This window comes from Rhinichthys klamathensis, unplaced genomic scaffold (genome assembly GCF_029890125.1).
Source record: "Rhinichthys klamathensis goyatoka isolate OS25496 unplaced genomic scaffold, OSU_Roscu_1.1 h1tg000236l_1, whole genome shotgun sequence".
Lineage (NCBI taxonomy): Eukaryota > Metazoa > Chordata > Actinopteri > Cypriniformes > Leuciscidae > Rhinichthys > Rhinichthys klamathensis.
This window is the reverse complement of record NW_026606759.1, coordinates 758,022-777,137: the sequence shown is the minus strand read 5'-3', so window position 1 is coordinate 777,137 and position 19,116 is coordinate 758,022. Positions and strand designations below refer to the sequence as shown.

At 46.9% G+C, this 19,116-nt stretch overlaps 1 protein-coding gene across 1 annotated transcript in view; it reads left to right on the top strand.

Moving 5' to 3' along the window:
• LOC130099795 (major intrinsically disordered NOTCH2-binding receptor 1-like) overlaps positions 1–19,116 on the top strand; it is a 46,516-nt gene that overhangs the window by 13,901 nt on the left and 13,499 nt on the right. The window contains exon 2 of the mRNA XM_056265601.1: positions 14,265–14,495. Within this exon, the coding sequence (XP_056121576.1) occupies positions 14,265–14,495 (231 nt within the window). The remainder of the gene's footprint in view (positions 1–14,264; positions 14,496–19,116) is intronic.

The following is a 19,116-nucleotide window of genomic DNA, read 5'->3' as shown; positions in this document are numbered from 1 at the left end:
CATCTCACAACTCGCACTTTATTCCCAAATCAAACTCGTATAACTGTCTGTCACACGTTCTACCGTCCACATCGTTACTTAATAAACAAAATAAGATAAAAGAAGTAGCATCAAACAGAAATTACCCGCACACATGGGGTGTTCGAGGCGCATGGTACATGGGAGCGCATAGTTTTTTCCTCTATGGTTTTTTCCAAGCGTGTCCGCGCCGCATCAAGATAAAAACATCTTAAGGCTGCATTCACATATCACGCCTAAAAACGCGTAGAAAACACAGGGCGCTGCATTCTCCTTTTTCCAAAGCGCTAGGGCGGTTGCGCTCCGGTTGGTTCTTGTCACGTGACCTACGGTGCGCTTATGGTGCGCTTGCGGCATTCTGAAAAGTTGAGATGTTTTTATCTTGATGCGGCGCGGACGCGCTTGGAAAGAACGAGCGCGTAGCACCGCGACATTATGAGCGCGCACACCGCGCGCCTACATTTGAAATAACGAACTTGAGCGCGCAAAAGACGCGATATGTGAACAGGCCCTTAAGGCGCCATTCACATATAGCTATGGCAAGCCAAAGTATTCATAAACGCGTGGTCAGGTGCCTGATTGCACACTGACCCGTCAAAAGCGTGCGTTTCGACAGCCAAACGGGCGCACCTGACGCGCGATTTACCATAATAGCGCGTGTTCTTTGCTTGGGCTTTGTGGTCACGGAAAACACGCGTCAGGAACGCGCCGTTTTTGCATCAAAACGCGCGTCTTCGACGCGTGATCTGCTATTTAAAACGCACGTTATTGACGTGCATTTTGGGGTTACCGAAAACGCACGTTTTGGACGTGCGTTTATCGTAACAAAAATGGGCGTCGAATATGTGTATTTTAAGTAGGATAAAACGCACGTTATGACCGTGTAAACAGACAAACCTAACAGGCAGTGCAAACGTGTGTGAAGTGTACAAACGGGCGAAAAGAACGTGCTCGTTCCCTATGGTGTTCTCGAAATCGCACGTCGAAAGCGGGTCACTTTTTGATCGAGTATGTCATGCTTTTGTCCTATGTGGTTTAGGACTTTTGTATGATCATTAAACCCAAGCAAAACGACATGGAATTATTGATGGCAAATTTGACAGAGGAGAGGATTTTAGTTGGTGAGTTAATTATAATCCAGTATAGTTAGCATTTAGGTAAACAACGAGACGAAAGAAAGAAAACAGACAGTTTTGCTATGAGAACATGAAATTTTTCATTGAATTGGTCGTGGGGGGATGACACAGTGGATAAATATAGCTATGTCTGTGGCCTAAACTTTGTAAGGTAGTTGTAAGCTTTGAACACTCAGTTGGATCCAGTCAAATATACCACAGTGTTGATCAGCTTGTATCTACAGATAGCAGTGGCTATATATGCCAAACTTCTCTCACCTCTTGTGTTCTTCTCTGAGGTTTGTTGCTGTATTGCTTTGCCTCTTCACTCAGATTGACATAATGAGATTGTTTCTGTCTGCAGGTGTTTTATGCCTCAGAAGTATTTTTGAAACAAGAAAAGAAAAACAACTCTTGGTTTTACGTTCACTGTTGTTTATTTCAGCACCTCAGACAGTCCCTTAAAATCACCGTGAACCGGAAGTTGCAAACGACTTTTCTACAGTGTTGTGGCGTATTTCTGAGAGAAACGGAATACTAAATGAGGCAAAATAGTGGGCGTGGCTTTTTTTACACCCAGCACCTGATTGGATCTAGAAAAGTAGGTGTTTCATTAAAAAATGGAGGCAGATCTTGACGCAAGTTTACAATCGGTTGTTGAGGATTACTCGCCGCCTGAAACACCGCCAGCAGTCCCCTTCCTGCAGCAGGAGGAGGAGGAAGATGAGGAAGATGAAGAAGAACAGGAGCACACGGAGGATCATTTCGTCACGGGGGGAATCTGACCTTACATGTTTGAGCCGTTACATGCGGAGGGTTCGAATGGTCACCAGGACGTGGCGGCTCAGGAGCAAGTTCCCAATGGTAACACTAATTGGAATTATAAAACTATTTTTATTTGCTATTACTGCTGCAACCTTAACCGTTATGATAGTAACCTGCGTGTAACTCACTAACCCGTGAGTGCCACAACCAAAAATGCACCTCCTCGCCATCTCTCCTTTCACACGCTGTCAATGCTCGCAAACACACAGGCAGCCTGGCTGTCTACTGTCAGTTGGAGGGGCGTGGTTACGGATGTTAAGCAGACACCTAAACGGTCAAACCTACGTGATCAGGGAAGGTCCTCTAATGCAGAGGGGAGGGGAATTTTCAGATTTTGATTAAAGATTACGGAGCCAAAAAATTTTTTTGTGTGGATTGACTTGCATGGATGAATTGTTCACCACAAAACGATCAATTTAGGCAAACAAAGTAAGTATGGTCAATTTTGAATTCATGGGGACTTCAATCCCTTCATTCCAGACGCATCTCGCAAATGTTCCAGTTGTAATTTAATAACACTTTACAATAAGGCTTCATACATGATTTAACTACATTAGTTCACATGAACTAATAATGAACTGCTCTTCTACAGCATTTATTGATCTTTGCTAATGTTTCACTTTTGTTTACTATTGATTATTAAAATAAAAAGTTGTATTTGTTAACATTACTTAATGCAATTGCGAACTAACAGGGTACACTTCTCAGATTATTAAAGAAGTAAAACAAACTTCTTTAAGTTACATATCTGAACAAGTTCTGGGCCAGATTTTAGGTTGATGACTCAATAAATTAGCTTTAGGAAATATTTTTATTGTGCGCAGTACCAAACTTTTCCACTAGATGACATCCAGACTCCACCGATGACTCTTCGATTTCCATATATGTTTTTAGTGATCTGAACCTTGTATTTCCATACTATTCCAAATATTTATGAAGTACACATCCTATTCAGAAATAGTTAGGGCAGTAATGTTAATATTTGATTTCAATTCAATCTCTTAAACACATATAAAAATGTACGGAAAGAATCAAAGCGCGTTAAGAACGCGCGCTTTTATGGTAAATCGCGCGTCAGGTGCGCCCGTTTGGCTGTCGAAACGCACGCTTTTGATGGGTCAGTGTGCAATCAGACGCCTGACCAGGTGTTTATGAATACTTTGGCTAGCCATATATAGCGCCTAAAAACGCGTAGAAAACGCTAGGCGCGCCGCGTTCTCCTTTTCCCATAGCGCTAGGGCAGTTGCGCTCCGGAGGCGTCTGTTGTTGCTGTGGTTGGTTCTTGTCACGTGACCTATGGTGCGCTTGCGGCATTCTGAAAAGTTGAGATGTTTTTATCTCGATGCGGCGCGGACGCGCTTGTGACTGCGTCGCTTCCATTATGAGCGCGCATACCGCGCGCCTACATTTGAAATAACGAACTTGAGCGCAGGAGACAGGCCCTAAAGGGGCCACACCTTATTTCCACTCGTTACAGTCTGAAATAAAACAAGATGAGAAATTAAATATTCCCAGCTTTCTATGATGTAGTATGCTTGCTTATCATAGGAAGTAATAAGAAATGACTCTTTACATTAAGGTAGTAGCCTAGTGAGAACAGGGTGTTGGGGGAATCACTTTTTTTCTCTTTTTCATCAAACCGCAGTTTTTGCAAGTTCCCGCAATTTCATCGCATAAAATTGCATAAATATCCCGCATGTTCCATCGCATTTTTAAAGAAAACGGGCCGCATAATCAAGGATTTTTGCCCGCAACAATCACAAAAAAACTGCGTTTTTCTGGAAGGACTGGTATATGTATTTGTCTAATATATATATAAATATATATAATTATGACAAAAACATAATTTACAAATATACATGCATATATTCACATATGAAGAGTTCAGATGCAAAAGCCTCTAAATGCCATCTGAAATTTTCTTCTAAAATGATCATTTTTATCAAGCTCGTATATTTAAATTCAGTAATTTCACTTAAATGACAATTAATGGGTAATTTTTCTTGCCATTCAAGTGAAATTATTGAACTTAAATATACGAGCTTGATAAAAATGATCATTTTAGAAGAAAATTTCAGATGGCTTTTAGAGGCTTTTGCATCTGAACTCTTCATATACAAACTAAATTAATTTCATTAATTAGTGACATTCGAGAAATGATGACTATAAAACGTATCGGTTACCTAACGTAACCTCGGTTCTCTCTAGAAGACAGAGCGGTCAGAAAAATGGTTTTGAGTCATAGGTACTTTAGATTCACGGAATCTAATGGTTCAAAGGGATATGCTTTCAGGGCCTCGAGGACCAAAGAAAGATCTCACATAGGAACCGACGGGGGGTGCGGGGGGTTAATCCTCCTGGCTACTGTAAGGAAGTGGATGACAAGCTCGTTCCTCCCTAGTGATCGGCCGCGCGTCGACTCTGCGAACGCTGCAACGGCCGCCACATAGACTTTAAGCGTGGAGGGGGACCTCCCCTTATCCAACAGCTCTTGGAGGAAACTAAGCAACCGCGAGACCCCACACGTACATGGGTCCAGATTTTTGTCGGTGCACCATCTGGAGAACACAGACCATTTAGACATGTAAAGCTTTCTAGTAGAGGGAGCTCTAGATTGCGTTATCATGTTCATCACTCCTTCTGGCACGATAACGGGTATCCGTTGATCAACCATGCGTGCAGAGACCAGCGCTCTGGATGGGGACGCCAGATCGAGCCGCGAGCTTGAGAGAGGAGATCTGCCCTCACCGGAATCAGCCGCGTCAGCTCCGGGAACTAAATTTGGTTCTCCCATTGCGGGCTATAAGGAGCAGTGAGTGGCGCGCTTCCCTGATCCTCTTGATCACCTGTGGCAACAGAGAGACCGGAGGGAAAGCATACAGCGGGCGGCTGGGCCAGATTTGGGCTAGCGCGTCCTCGTTCTTCGAAAAGAACATTGGGCAGTGAGCGTTGTCTTTTGACGCAAAAAGGTCGACTTCCGCTTTGCCGAAAAGGCGCCATAGTAACTGGACTGTTTGGGAGTGCAGGGACCATTCCCCCGGGGGAATAATGTCCCTGGACAGTCTGTCTGGGCTGTCGTTCAGGCAACCTGACACATGTGCAGCTTTCAGCGAGTGCAGATGGTGCTGAGACCAAACGATGAGGCGTTCTGTTAGATCGCAGAAGTTCCTGGATCTGACACCGCCCTGACGGTTCACGTAGGACACCACAGACATGTTGTCCGAACGGACTAGAACATGGTGGTCCCGTATGAACGGGAGGAAGCGCTTCAGCACGTTCTCGACCGATATCATTTCCAGACAGTTTATGTGAAGGAGCTTCTCTTGGTCTGACCACAGGCCAAAGACCGGTCTGCCCTCGAAGAGAGCGCCCCAACCTGAGTTGGACGCATCTGTCGAGATGACCTTCCGATACGAGACAGCTCCCATAATCACTCCCCGCTGATACCAGTCGGCCGTTAACCAGGGCTGTAGAGCCGTGATGCAGCTCTGAGTCACTCTGATTCGTTCGCGGCCAGAGGCCCAAGCTCAGCGAGACGCTCGAGCGTTCAGCCAGCGTTGAAGCGGGCGTATGCGCATTAAGCCCAGCTGGAGCACTGCAGCAGCTGAGGCCATACAACCCAACATCCTCTGAAATTTTTTCAAGGGGACGATGCTGCCCTTCTGGAAAGACGCGGCCAGGCATCGAACACGGCGCGCGCGCTGCGTCGATAAACGAGCCGTCATAGCCACAGAGTCCAGTTCTATTCCTAGAAAGGACTGGGCAGTAATGAGCTCTTGGTCCAGTTGACCGTGAGACCCAGGCTTTCCAGATGATTGATAAGCACTGTTCTGTGAGATAAAAGTTCTATCTCTGACTGTGCCAGAATCAGCCAATCGTCCAGATAGTTCATAATACGCAAGCCCTGATTTCTCAAGGGGGCGAGAGCCGCGTCCATACACTTCGTGGGTAACCCGCGGGTCGGGTAAAGAAATTGTCACTTTATTTGCGGGGCGGGGTGGTGCGGGTCATTCTTTTTTTTTTTTTTATCCATGTATGTTGCTTGCAATTTCCAGCCTATATTAAATATTTGGGAATATCTATTTTCATATTTTATTAGGTTATTTGAAAAGGTTACAATACGAATGCCGCAGCAACGTAAGTTGCGTGAGGTTCCCAAACCTTTGACGTCACGTGACACGTCATGAAAGCGGCGCGCCAAGCAGCTCCGCAGCTCCCGCCGCCAGCCACGACAACAACAACAATGGAGAAATAAAAGTGAAGATGGAAGACGAGGTGCGGGAGAAATTGAGGTCGGGAATTTACATGATTAAAAGAAAAAAAAGTTCAGGCTACTAAATCTAATGTTTGGGAGCTGTTCTCAGAAGTAGTTGCAGCAGGAGACAACAGTATCGGCTAACGTTATCTGAAGTGCAACTCGTGTGAAAAATATACAAACAGTAGCGCCACAAAACGGGCACTTCCAGCATGTCAAGACATATTTGTGGGGGGTCTAAGAAATAAAAAATGATTTAGCCTAATAGATGAATACAAATGCTGCTTTGTAAATGTTGAAAATGTTTATATGACCTGATTTATGGTTCATATTCATAATCGTCTGTTGTTGCCAGTTTACAGGGCGATGTTTCCAAGCACTTTCAGGCTGAAATAAAGGCTGTTTTCATTTACATTACAATGCCTAGTACTATGTCTATTTAACGGTCGCGGGTGCGGGGCGGGGCGGGTTATAAAAATAGATAAAGTGGTGCGGTGCGGGCTGGGGCGGGCCAAATAATTTCATAAAAACGGGACCCGCGGGTTGTAAAAAAAGCCGACCCTCGCATCACTAATACCCGACCGTCGAAGGCGAATCTCAAGAATGGCCTGTGACGGGGTATTATCTGAATCTGAAAATAGGCATCTTTCAGATCGAGAGATATAAACCAGTTCCTCGGGCGAACGTGCGCAAGGATTTTTCTGGTCGTAAGCGTTTTGAACGGTCTTTTCACAAGAACTTTGTTCAAATGTCTCAGATCTAAAATAGGTCTGAGTGTCCCGTCCTTCTTCGGTACAAGAAAATAATGGCTGTAAAAGCCTGACTCGCTCAGAGAAGGCGGTACCAGTTCTATGGCCCTTTTGCACAGCAGCTTCGCTATTTCTGTGCGGAGTAGATGTGCTACTGCCACATTCACTGTTATCGAGATCGAACTGTAGCGAATAGCCCTGCCTTATTGTGCTTAGCACCCATTGTGATAACCCGGGAATCGCTTCCCACGCTTTTATACGTGTAGCTAGGGGCAGGATGGCCTCCATGTTCTGATCGCCGGACTGTGTGGGCTTGAGAAACTGAACCGGAGGTATGGGCGCACGCGATGACGTCCCGATTGCTATGAATGGGGAGCATTTTGTGATCATTTTGTGATGCACGAGCGGCTTCTGGGCGAAGTGTTTATTAGTAAGCGTGAGCGCTCGTGATCGGGCACGGGACTTATACTCATATATGACGCCCCGATCGCTTTGGATGGGGAGCGCTTTGTGACAACTTTGAGACACGCGGGCAGCGTCCGGGGAGTGTGTTAATAAGCGTGAGCGCTCGTGAGCGGTGACGGCTGGCCGAGCGCGACCTAGGGCGGCCGCCCTGTCGTCGTTGCGAGGGCTGGCTAGGCTGTGCTGGGCGCTGTGAATCGGTTTGTGCAGGCGGCTGGTCACGTGGGCGACCTGCAGAGGAACTAGAGCGTCGTGGCAGGAATAGGTTCATGGCCTGCGTGGTCTTCTGCACCTCGGAGAAGCGGTCGACAATCCCGTTCACCGCTGGGCCGAAGAGACCAGAGGGGGAGAGCGGCGCGTTGAGAAACGTGGCGCGCTAAGACTCCCTCATGTCAGCAAGCATCAACCAGAGGTGCCTCTCTGTGACGGATAGCGCGGCCATGCACCTTCCTAAGGCCTGAGCTGCAGACTTAGTAGCACGAGGGAAAGATCCGTCGCACTTCTCAGGTCCGTGACGGCAGCTGGGTCCGGGCCTTTCTCATCCCACTCACGGAGGAGATCGGCCTGAAGGATCTGTAGTACAGCCATCGAGTGAAGGGCGGAAGCGGCCTGTCCGGCAGCGACATACACGCGGCCTGTCCGGCAGCGACATACACGCGGCAGACAAAGGCAGACGTGGTCCTGCAGGCTTTGGATGGGAGAGCAGACTTTGAGCGCCATCTCGCGGTGGGCGGACAAAGGTGCGCTGCGACCGCCTCTTCCACGGGGGGGATTGAGGTGTATCCCTTCTCGGCGGCGCCGTCCACCTGGGAGAGCGATGCGGAGATGTGAGATTGGAGCCTCGCGGAGAATGGAGCATTCCACGATTTTGTAAGCTCCGTGTGGAGTTCTGGCAGGAAAGGCGCAGGCCTGGATAGAGGTGTATCCCTTCTGTGTATCCCTTCTGTAGAGGTGTACGGGGATAGAGGTGTATCCCTTCTCGGCGGCGCCGTCCACCTGGGAGAGCGACGCGGAGATGTGAGATTGGAGCCTCGCGGAGAATGGAGCATTCCACGATTTTGTAAGCTCCGTGTGGAGTTCCGGCAGGAAAGGCGCAGGCCTGGATGCGGGCGCTTGACGGTGGTGGTGAAGGAAACAGCCGTCGAGTCTGTTAGGCGCGGGCTCTTTAGACGGTGACCACTCGGGCCGAGTCTGTCGACAGCCTTAGAGAGAAGGCGCAACAGCTCAGCGTCCACTCCAGCACGGGTCCGGCCGGATTCCTGGATCGAGGAGGAGGCGGAGTGATGCGAACCCGACCACTCCTCACTGTCCGATGCCAGAATGGAGCAGCAGTCCCCTGTGGCTTGTTCTTCCGCCTCATCATCCGAAGCGACGGCAGTGCGGGCCGAAGCCGGCAGCTGCGTGTCCGAGAGGGGGGGGCGGAGAAGGCGAGAGCGAAGCTCGAGGGAGGAATTCCGACGAGCAATTTGCGGTGGCCACAGGCTCCGGAGGCCTTTGAAAACGGCGCTTCTTCTTACGCGGTCCTATGAAGGGCGGATTGACAGCTTCTGGGTTGAAAACTTCGAGTCGAGCCCGCAGGGTCGACATTGGAAGTTCATCGTAGTGCTCGCAGCCTCCCGACGAGAGAGCGAGCGCTGCGTGTTCCTGGCCCAGGCAGAGAGTGCAGATCACATGGCGGTCTCTGACGCTGATACCAAACGTGGTTACGGCAACAACACATGCCAACTCACCTTGATACTCGCTGCTGTTAAAGCCTTGAGTATTGATGAGACGAGCACAGCGGAAGTCGATTAGCTTGAGCTCCAGACTGCAGCGAGACACCAGGAAGTTCCCCGTGTGGATATCACCATGGAAAACCCCTCGTTCATGGCAGTGTTTGACCGCTTGGCCTGCCTGAAGCATTAACCAGCATGCTTGTCTTTCAGTCATGTCCTCTTCCATCATGATGAAATCCTCCAAGCTCTTGCATTCAGGTTTCTCCATGATGAGCACGAAGCCACCCTCCTCCTCCTCAATCCAGCTGTGTAATTTGATGATGTTGGGGCATGAGGGAGCTTGTCCCAAACGCAGCATCAGTACCACTTCTTCAAGCACAGGTTTGGAAACATCAGGCTAGACAGAAAAACAACAGCGGTTAGTTTGCTATGAGTAACTCTTAAACTAGAAGATTTGAAGAACATTGTCTGTCTATTTCAGCTTTATGTTTGCTAACTTACAACATCAAGATAACGGGACGTCCTGTGTTTGGGGATGGACTTAATGGCAACCTTTATTAAGTTGCTGAATATGTGGTTTCCCTCATACACCTTGCTGAATTTTCCTGATGTCATCAGACTACCCACTTCAAACAAAGACACGACAGATCCTGAACAACACACAGAACATGAGTCTGCAAGTTTCTTTGATGGTCTGTTCTGATCTAATCTGCAGTATCTTTAAGTGATGTCAAGTCACTTTTATTTATATAGCACTTTTTACAATACAGATTGTTTCAAAGCAGCTTTACAGTGATAACATGAAAATAATAAAACAAAGTTTGGTTCTAGAAGAAAATTGCATCATAGTCCAGCTTAAGTAAGTTCAGTTATGGTTCATTTTCATATATACAACTGCTCTGGAGAAAACCGTGATGTCATCGTCCAGCTCAGGTCAGTTCTCATATAATGGTGTCAATGCAGGCAGATCAATAATATTGTTGAATATTAAATGAATGTCCCCAACTAAGCAAGCCAAAAGCCAAAGGTGACAGTGGCTCAGTTCTCAGAGTATTTCAGCCTAAAGTCACAATAAATAGGCCATTAAACAGGGCAGACATAACGTGAACCAAAGCAATAGCGACTCACCTTGAGTCAGTTCGATTTCTGGATCTGCAGACTCATCATTAGGCTTTTCTGGCACAGATGACACTGAACCGGCCTGACCGACCGGCACACATACGGGCAAAGGGAGATCCTCACACACCTGGCCTGGTAGACACACCAGCTCAGGGACAGTATGATCCGTGTCAGCCGTCAGCATGATCCTGGAGGGACCCGGGACAGACCCCGCCTCCTGAGTGTTGGGCTGTTGTGTAATGTGCTGGACACTGTCCGGGACGGGTCGCAGCAGAGGAAGGGCTGCTTCACAACCGCACCGAATCTCCTGAAGATCTCACGGACTGCTCTCCTAGCCCTGTCTTTTGCAGGCTTTTCTAAAATGAAGAAAAATAAAATGCAAACTATTAGAAACATCTTTGACTACAGATTAGAAACAGATTCAGTTTTCAACAACTTCCTGAAAATGAGACTTATTTTATCTGATAACTGGATTTAAGAAATGAGTAGCTCTACAGGGCTCCAGACTAACACTAGAGCAGTTCTACAGATGGAGGCGCCAGCACCTTATTCAGTAGCGCTGGAGGGTTTTTTAATCATAAAGTTAATTGAATCATGCAGTTACTAATAATATTGTAATATAAAGCTAAAACTATAATAATGTTTGTTTACTTGTTATCATTATTAACTTATTTAACATTCAATACACATAGTACGAAGGGTTTAGCCTTATGAAAAAAGAAAACATGCGAATATCGCGGTTGCTGCGGTTACTTGCATTGCTCTGCGTTTGGCCTGTCAGTAGCGCGGTACTGCAATATTGCAGTTATCGGGACAGCCCTAGGAGGGAGTGCGTCCCTGAATTTAATATTTAATAATTCAAAGAAATCGGAAATCAGAAATTTACAATCAGAAATCCTGATGTGTGGGGGGAAATCCAAGTATGTGCATATATAATCTGTTGATTGTCAGGTGGAACGACACGATACCCAATCAGAAAGCTGACAGAAGACAAGCATAACAACCGCAGTCATGGCGCAGCACAGAGCGAAATGGATATGGACATCAGAGATGCAGGATCAGCTTGTCTATTTGTGGCAATGTTCTGTCAAAAGCACTCCAAATCATAGCAATTTTTTTCCTGCCTATTTCCTGCTATGTTTATTCTGAAGTCTCGAGAGATTTAGCGAGATTTCTCATGTTCACAGTCGGAACTATGGTTAAAAATCTGTTTGTGTGTGACACCACACACTATAGGAGAAAAACTGTTAAATCTAGGATTTTTTGTCCTTGTGTTTGTGGTCTCTCGCATTTTGAAAATCTTATAAGATTTTAAATAACTTCTGGTGTGGCCTTAGCATTAAGGATCCACTCGTTGATCTGATTGGTTACAAGGTCGTTTGTGACGTCAGTAACACCAGCGATTTCAAGCCGTGTTTTTGAGACTGTCTTTGGTTCACTGCAGTTTTAAGGAGAAAATACGCAGTAATGGTGTTGACATGAATTTGCACATGGTTTGTCTTAAAGCATATTAAAAATACCACATAAACATATTGTAAACAACATTAAAACCTTGATTTTCACCACAGGGGGACTTTAAATGAGACCTCCAGAAGAAGGAAGAGAGCAAAAGAACAGTAATGTTCAAAGATTAATGTGCAAGATTTAATTAATCACCCGTTGTTCCACATCTCACCTGTTGGGCTGAAGGTGCCTGCAGGAGAAGCCTTCGTGTCTCTCTGAGCTGATGCTCCCTGAAGACCAGGCCGATAACACGACAGGCTTTGCCTCATCTTTCAACTCCCTGATGCTGACAGAGTCAGATAACATTCAGAGCCGGATTATCCATAAGGGCACTTGGGCCAGTGCCCAGGGACACCAACCATTCACAACCACAAGGGGGGCACCACAGGATTAGGGGTGGGGTTAGGGATCAGGGGGCGGAGATGGGTAGGTTTAGGTATATGTAAGGTGGGAGGAGTTGGATCTGGATCCAACTCCTCACCCTGGATTTCGTGTTCTGCAGTGAGCACCATCTCCGGTTTATAGCTACTCACAGTGACGTCACACTAGAGATACGCACCTTTGTTTATCGTTGAATTTTACAGCGGAGTGGAATATCACACACATATAAACCGAGGGCGAACCAACTGTAGATGCGCTTCCCCTATAAAACACATTTAAATAGATTTTCAATGACATAGATTTTCAAATTACGTGTCGCCTAGTAACAACATACACATAGGCTACCAGCAAAAACGCTCCCGATAACAACCCATTGTTCATGTTTAGTAGAAAAGCAAGCATACTGTATGGGTGATTTGGCATGGCAGCCCAAACAAATAATATGCTTTGCTTTGCCGCGCACTCGTCCTTGAAAGTGAAGCAAAGGCGTCTCGATCACCCCCAGGTGGCCATAAACCCTGCCCTCCCTTGATCTCAAATTAAACAACCAAAAAACACTTCAAATAAAAAATTTTCCTGTCATTTTAGGCAGTTTTTATCACACTGATTATCACGTAAGTGTTCGGTTTTAGTTATATGCCATGAAAACGGCGCGCGATGATTGACAGCTCTCTGAGTGATGTAACGTTAGTCACTGAGGCATCAACTGGCTTTTTCCCCCGTGATAATTAGCTGTTCTGAAAGTAAACTGTACTAACCTACCTGATGAACCGATGGATCATTGATTTTTTTTTTTGTTGGTAAGTTAAATTTGTGATTTATATAATCAGTAAATAAATGTTATGGACCAGCTAACTAAAATCATAGACTGTAAAAGTCTAAAATACAAAGATTGTTGATTTATCTGTCCACAAAATTGTGGCCCACACAAACAATTTCCTCCGGCTCAGATGTGGCCCACACCCCTGTAACAATAGCAGCGTTTCCACTGCCGGGCTAGGGCCGGGCCAGGGCTAACATTAGCCGCGTTTCCACTGCCGGGCCAGAGCCGAGCCGTGCTAGTGCGTGCCAGGGCCAGTCGCGTTTCCACTGTCACTTCCGGGGCTTGATCGGGGCTTACTCGGGGCCAACGGCCAGGATTTCTGGCCCGTCGATTACCTTGGGCCAAAGCGGGCCAGCTCGGGCTAGAGGCGTGCTCAACGTAAAAGGCGGAGTTTATCGGTGTTATGGAACGTTATGATCTGAAGCAAGATGCACATTTCACTTTTTTATATGTTAACAAATACACTACAATATAAACATATTAAAGGTGCTCTAAGCGATGTCACGCGTTTTTTAGGCCAAAACTTTTTTTGTCACATACAGCAAACATCTCCTCACTATCAGCTGGCTGCCTGTCCCCCTGAACACACTGTAAAGAAACGCGGTCTCTGCAGACACCCCAGGCTCCACAAACGGCAACAAAAACAAACTGGGCTTACCCGCACCATGAAACATAACAAACTGTTCCAGCCAATGACCGACAAGAAGGGTTTGGGGGGTTAGTGTACGGATGAGGAGGAGGGAGGGTCTAGCTAGCCTCCGTTTTGTTTGACAACACTTTAAACGTCAACAAGAAGTGAAGTCACCCGACATCGCTTAGAGCACCTTTAACAACACTTTTTAAACCACAAAATAAAGAGTAAATTTTATTTACTGTATATTATTAAAAGAAAAACATTCTCTCTCACACACAAAAACTCTCTTTCACTCTCTTTTACTAAATAATTTCCTTTTGCAAAAGTCAAGTCTAGTCAGGTTTCATTATATAGCGCTTTATACAATACAGACTGTTTTAAAGCAGCTGACGTCACATGCATACCCTCTATGAGTGCAGGAAGCAATATCACTCTACAAAATTGTCACCAGTCACAAGAGTACTTTTCTTTCAGGATATTTAGGGCCCATTTTGGTCACTAATTAAAGCATTCACACAGAGCTGGATGACTATGTTGATGCACCTGTGGACTGGCATGGGCCAACATGGGAATTCACTCTAGTCAAAAAAAAAGAAAAGAAAACAAATTCAACAAGGAACATTTGATTTAAATCCCTCCTTCATAAATCTTATTGTGTTTTGTAGGGAATGGAGAGAGGAAAGGAAGAAAAGGCATCAGCAGACAGTCATGTGTTTGAAGACAGGGAGCTGGAGAAACACATCACTCCTCAAACTCTAAAACCAAAGATCAAGCAGAACCCTCTCTATTCTCACATCAACATCATCCACGCGGAGGAGAACAAGTCCAAACCATCCTGGACCATCCAGGACTACGACAGACACACTGCACACGGTCAGCTGGCAGACTATTTGAAGGTACATCTGCCCATACACGCACAGACAAATGCACATATTACAATTTGAATAACATTGTATTTTAAGAACGTGATATGATCAGGGTTGGGACAGTTACTTTTAAAATGTATTCCACTACATGTTACAGAGTACACGCTGCAAAATATAATTTGTAACGTATTAGATTACAAGGTAAGTAATCTAATTCTTTTGGATTACTTTTCCAACAGTGGTAGATTTTTTTAATCTGATCTTTTAAGTATAACAAAAACGTGAGTGTATAAAACAACTTTTTCTGAACACATGTGGATTATTTTTGTATAATTATATTTTGTATATTATTTGTAGCCTTTTATACATTGCTTAAGTATAATGCAGTGGTTCTCAAAGTGTGGTACGCGTACCACTAGTGGTACGCAGACTTCCTCTAGTGGTACGCAGGGGAATCACTGAATTTCGATCTCACCGGTTTGAGTAGAACGGTGAGTGTATGACTTGACCAACTAACAGTGTTGGGAGTAAAGCGTTACAAAAGTAATGCATTACAGTAACATATTACTTTTTGCTGTAACGCAGCAGTGTAAGTTTTAGTTTTAATTGTAAAAAAAAAAACCCCACAAAAACCCACCAAGACCGTGAGACATTAACGAATGAAAATTGCAAGTATAGGCTTCCTGTTCGTGGTCAGTCAATAGCCGCGTGTGGTGTCCAAGTTTGTAAATAAAGACTAAATGGCAGCGTCTGATATATTTGTATAGCAATTTAGTTTTTACAACATGATTTTGGCCTCTGTGCTCACGCTGGCCAGTGGAAAAGCGGCTAATGGGTGAAGATGGCATGAAGAAGACTACATACGCGAGATGGAGGTATGCGCATTGCGCATTAGGCTACTCTATTTGTTCTGTGTTTTCTTTCTAAACAGTTAGGCTATTTTTAGGTGATATTTTTCATGTTTTCATCACGCAATCATGTTCTCTTTCATCATCTCGTTTCGAGATCCACCTATGGGAAGGGCATCCGTACCTGACCTCTGCAGAAGCATCCAATTGCACCAAGTCTGGCTAACAGACAGAAGCGCGCAGCCAATGCCAGGTGAGGCCACACCCCCTTACCTACGAGCATATCACAGCTGGGCGCGCTGCTATTCCTCAGTTGACATTCGCTTCTCGCGATCTCTGCATTGACACAGTTCGGTTGGATTAACGTTACGCTGCTCACTTTCGAGTCTTCAGGAGGACATATCGCCAGATCAGCCTCCGCCAGACGTGAGTGACAGTCGTTTCTTCAGCCTATCCGCTGTGTTTTTTGCATCCGGAGCCGCCCGAGCTCTCGCTGTCCTTCACCTGCTCCTCCTTTACATGGCTGCCCGCCACGGATTTTTCCGAGTTCTTCACCGCTGGCCCACCCATGGCTATGTGACCGTCTAAACAGCCGCTTCCCCCGGGGAACAGCCTATCACGACAAGCCTGCCCGGCCGCGTGTGGTGCTCTCATCGCCGCTATAAGGACCCTCTCGTTCTGCGCGGTCTGCTTGGGCTTAACACGCTCAAGCTTTGGAGAACCCGGGGAATTGCGGTCATTGTAATTGCTGCCCATGTAGCTTTTACTAAGCCGGCTTTTAGTTGCACGACACAGCGCGCCGTGCTCGGCCTTTCTGACTCGGAGGAGAGACACGGTGATGATGACGCTACCGGGGGACTCCCGGAGCGCCACCTCTCTAAAATATTTGAGCTGACATCAGCCCAATCCGCATTCCCTGAAGAGGACATCTTCGCGGGAAAACCTCACTCTCGTTGACGAACCGGTCGGTTCCGGCGACGGGGATGAGGCGGTCCTTTTAGCGTTCCCTAGGCTAGCGTTCACGCGGCTTTGCCTCCGTCCATCCTCCTGGAAGTTTGTGAGCGAGCGGCCGTTCGTCTCAACATTGTGTGGCCAGCTCCACAGAGCGCCACCGACCAGGATAGGAATATGTACGACGGGTAAACGCTGGGACCACCGCCCAGTCTGAACGGCCGGAGCGTCCCGCTAGACTGTTAACACGGTCTCACGGGCCTTGATTTGTTACGATTACGTGTTGAGGTTTTCAATTTATGCCTTCCTAGGAAGGCGGTCCCGAACGCAAGCGGCCTGCCTGTTGTTCGACCATTGGGAGTAACGTTAACTAACAGGGTCTCCCACCTACGGTCGGTTAATCCCCTCGCGCGGCTGCCCAGCCCGTATGTTAGTGGACGTTGTGTGTGTGTGTCCCCTTCCCCCCCACAACAACAAGTTACGGGGGAGGGGGCTGTCGTGAGGGAAAGTACATAGCAGTGTTACCACACCGCACGCACTTGGTTCCCCTCACCCAGTTATTAAAGGCTTCGGCCCCAGTGTTTCCCAACACAAAACACACACATTACTAAACAACACATTTAATAAACGAATCAAATGAATTCGTGCAGATTTATATATCTGCCAGCGGCAACATAGAGAGCAAATCTCTCTGATCCCATGCATGTCGCCCTGAGTCCGTCCACAAGAGGTCGCCATTGCCTCATAAATCAACCAACTGGGCTCACACAGCTCAGTTGCGGCTGTCCAGCCGACGTTTTTTTAGTGGACGTGGTGTGTGTAAGGCCCCTGTGTTCCCCAACACAAAACACACGCATAACTAAATAACACTTAAAAAAAAAAAAAAAAAAAAAAAAAACGCATTAAATAAATCCGTTACAGAGAGAGTATCTCTCTCCGCGGATATTATTTTTCTGCCTGCACTTGAGACTGCCCAGTTCATGTGTTCAGGAGATATGTGTTTTTCCCACTTTTGGGGGCAACTTGTGAGGGAAAGTTCAGCACAGTGGACACCACACTATGTTTCCCTCACTCTGTCAATAAAGGCTTCGGCCCCAGTGTTTGCCCAACACAAAACACACAAAGCTACGAATCAAATGAATTCGTTTTGGAGAGAAGACCCCTCTCCGCAAAGAAAACTTCTCACTGCAGAGAGAGGAAATCCCTCCAAACCCCTGCATGTCGCCTCTAGTGTTCCCACTAGATGGCGCCTTTGCATCACAAATGAACCAGCTGGGCCCATACAGCTCCGCTCCGGCCCGAGCGGGGGCGCTCGCGAGTCACAAAGCGGCTTGGCAAGCCGTTTCAGCGCCCGAGTGGGTTTTTGCGTACTGTAACCCAGGGTTACAAGCTGCAGTTTGCAATAAAACCTCCGCATTTCAACGGCGTTCTCTCTTCTCACACAGAAGAAAACGCCTCACACATTCTGAAAGAGGAAATTTCCTCCCTCCTAACAAGGGGGCGATTCAGATGGTGCCACCCAATCTGATAAACCATGGTTTTTATTCCTGGTATTTTCATGTTCCAAAAGGCGTGGCGCCCCCCCCGCCCTATATTGGACCTTCGAGTGTTGAACAAACATTTGAGGAAATTCAATTTCAGAATGTGACACAAGCCTCTCTCGCCTGTGCCATAAAGCAGAACGACTGGTTCACATCAGTCGATCTGAAAGATGCTTTCTTTCACATAAGCATCTACCCTCCACACAGGAAATATCTTCGTTTCGCCTACCAAGGCGTTTGTTACGAATTCACAGTTCTTCCGTTCGGGCGCAATTTGAGTCCCCGAACTTTCTGTCTGTGTGCGGAGGTGGGCGTGGCGCCCCTGAGACTATCAGGGCTGAGAATTCTGACTTACTGGCTCATCATAGCCAAATCAAAGGAGAAGGTGTCGCTGGACACCGGCCGGGTGCTCACGCACATCACATCCCTCGGGTTCAAGGTGAATGCGAGCGAAAACAATCAGACTCCCAGTCAGAATGTCATTTTCCTGGGCTTGGAATTGAACTCAGTCTCCATGCGAGCGCGTCTCTCTCAAGAGCGCGTTCGCTCGCTGATGGACTGTCTGTCTCAGTTCAGTGAAGGGGCGAGAGTACAATATCGCACATGCCTCAGGCTGCAGGATCTCATGGCTTCATCTATACAAGTTGTGCCATTGGTTTCCTGAGAATGAGAACGTTCACGAAATGGGTTTTGTACACTACATTTCAGCCCGATTTGCGATCTCTGCCGCTCGGTAACGATGACACGCGCCTGCTCGGCGGCCTTGCGCCATTGGGAGAGCGAGAACTTTTACGCACGGGGAACCCCCCCCCCTCGGGACGGTACGAGGTGAAAAGTTTTGACGACAGATGCGTCCTTAACAGGCTGGGGAACCACCCAGGAAGGCAGAACGGTGAACGGTCTGTGGCTGAGCAGACTACGTTCAGCGCACATGAACTATTTAGAGCTTTTACTATTTGGAAAGCTCTGAATCATTTTCTGCCTTGCCTGCAGGGACATCCTGTTCTAGTACGGTGCGATAATACCACGGTAGTGGCTTATATCAACCGTCAGGGTGGCATGCGCTCGTCGAAACTCCACGCTCTAGCTTACAGGCTTTTGGTGTGGAGCAGACAGGTTTTTCTGTCATTACGCGTGACTCATGTCACTCATTCGGAACAGAGGCGCGGATCTGCTATCGAGGGGAAACCCAATCCACGGGGATTGGCGTCTTCACCCGCAGATAGTGGAGAGGTTATGGATGAGATTGGACAGGCAGCCGTAGATCTTTTCGCCTCGCACGAAAATCACCATTGTCCTATGTTCTTCTCG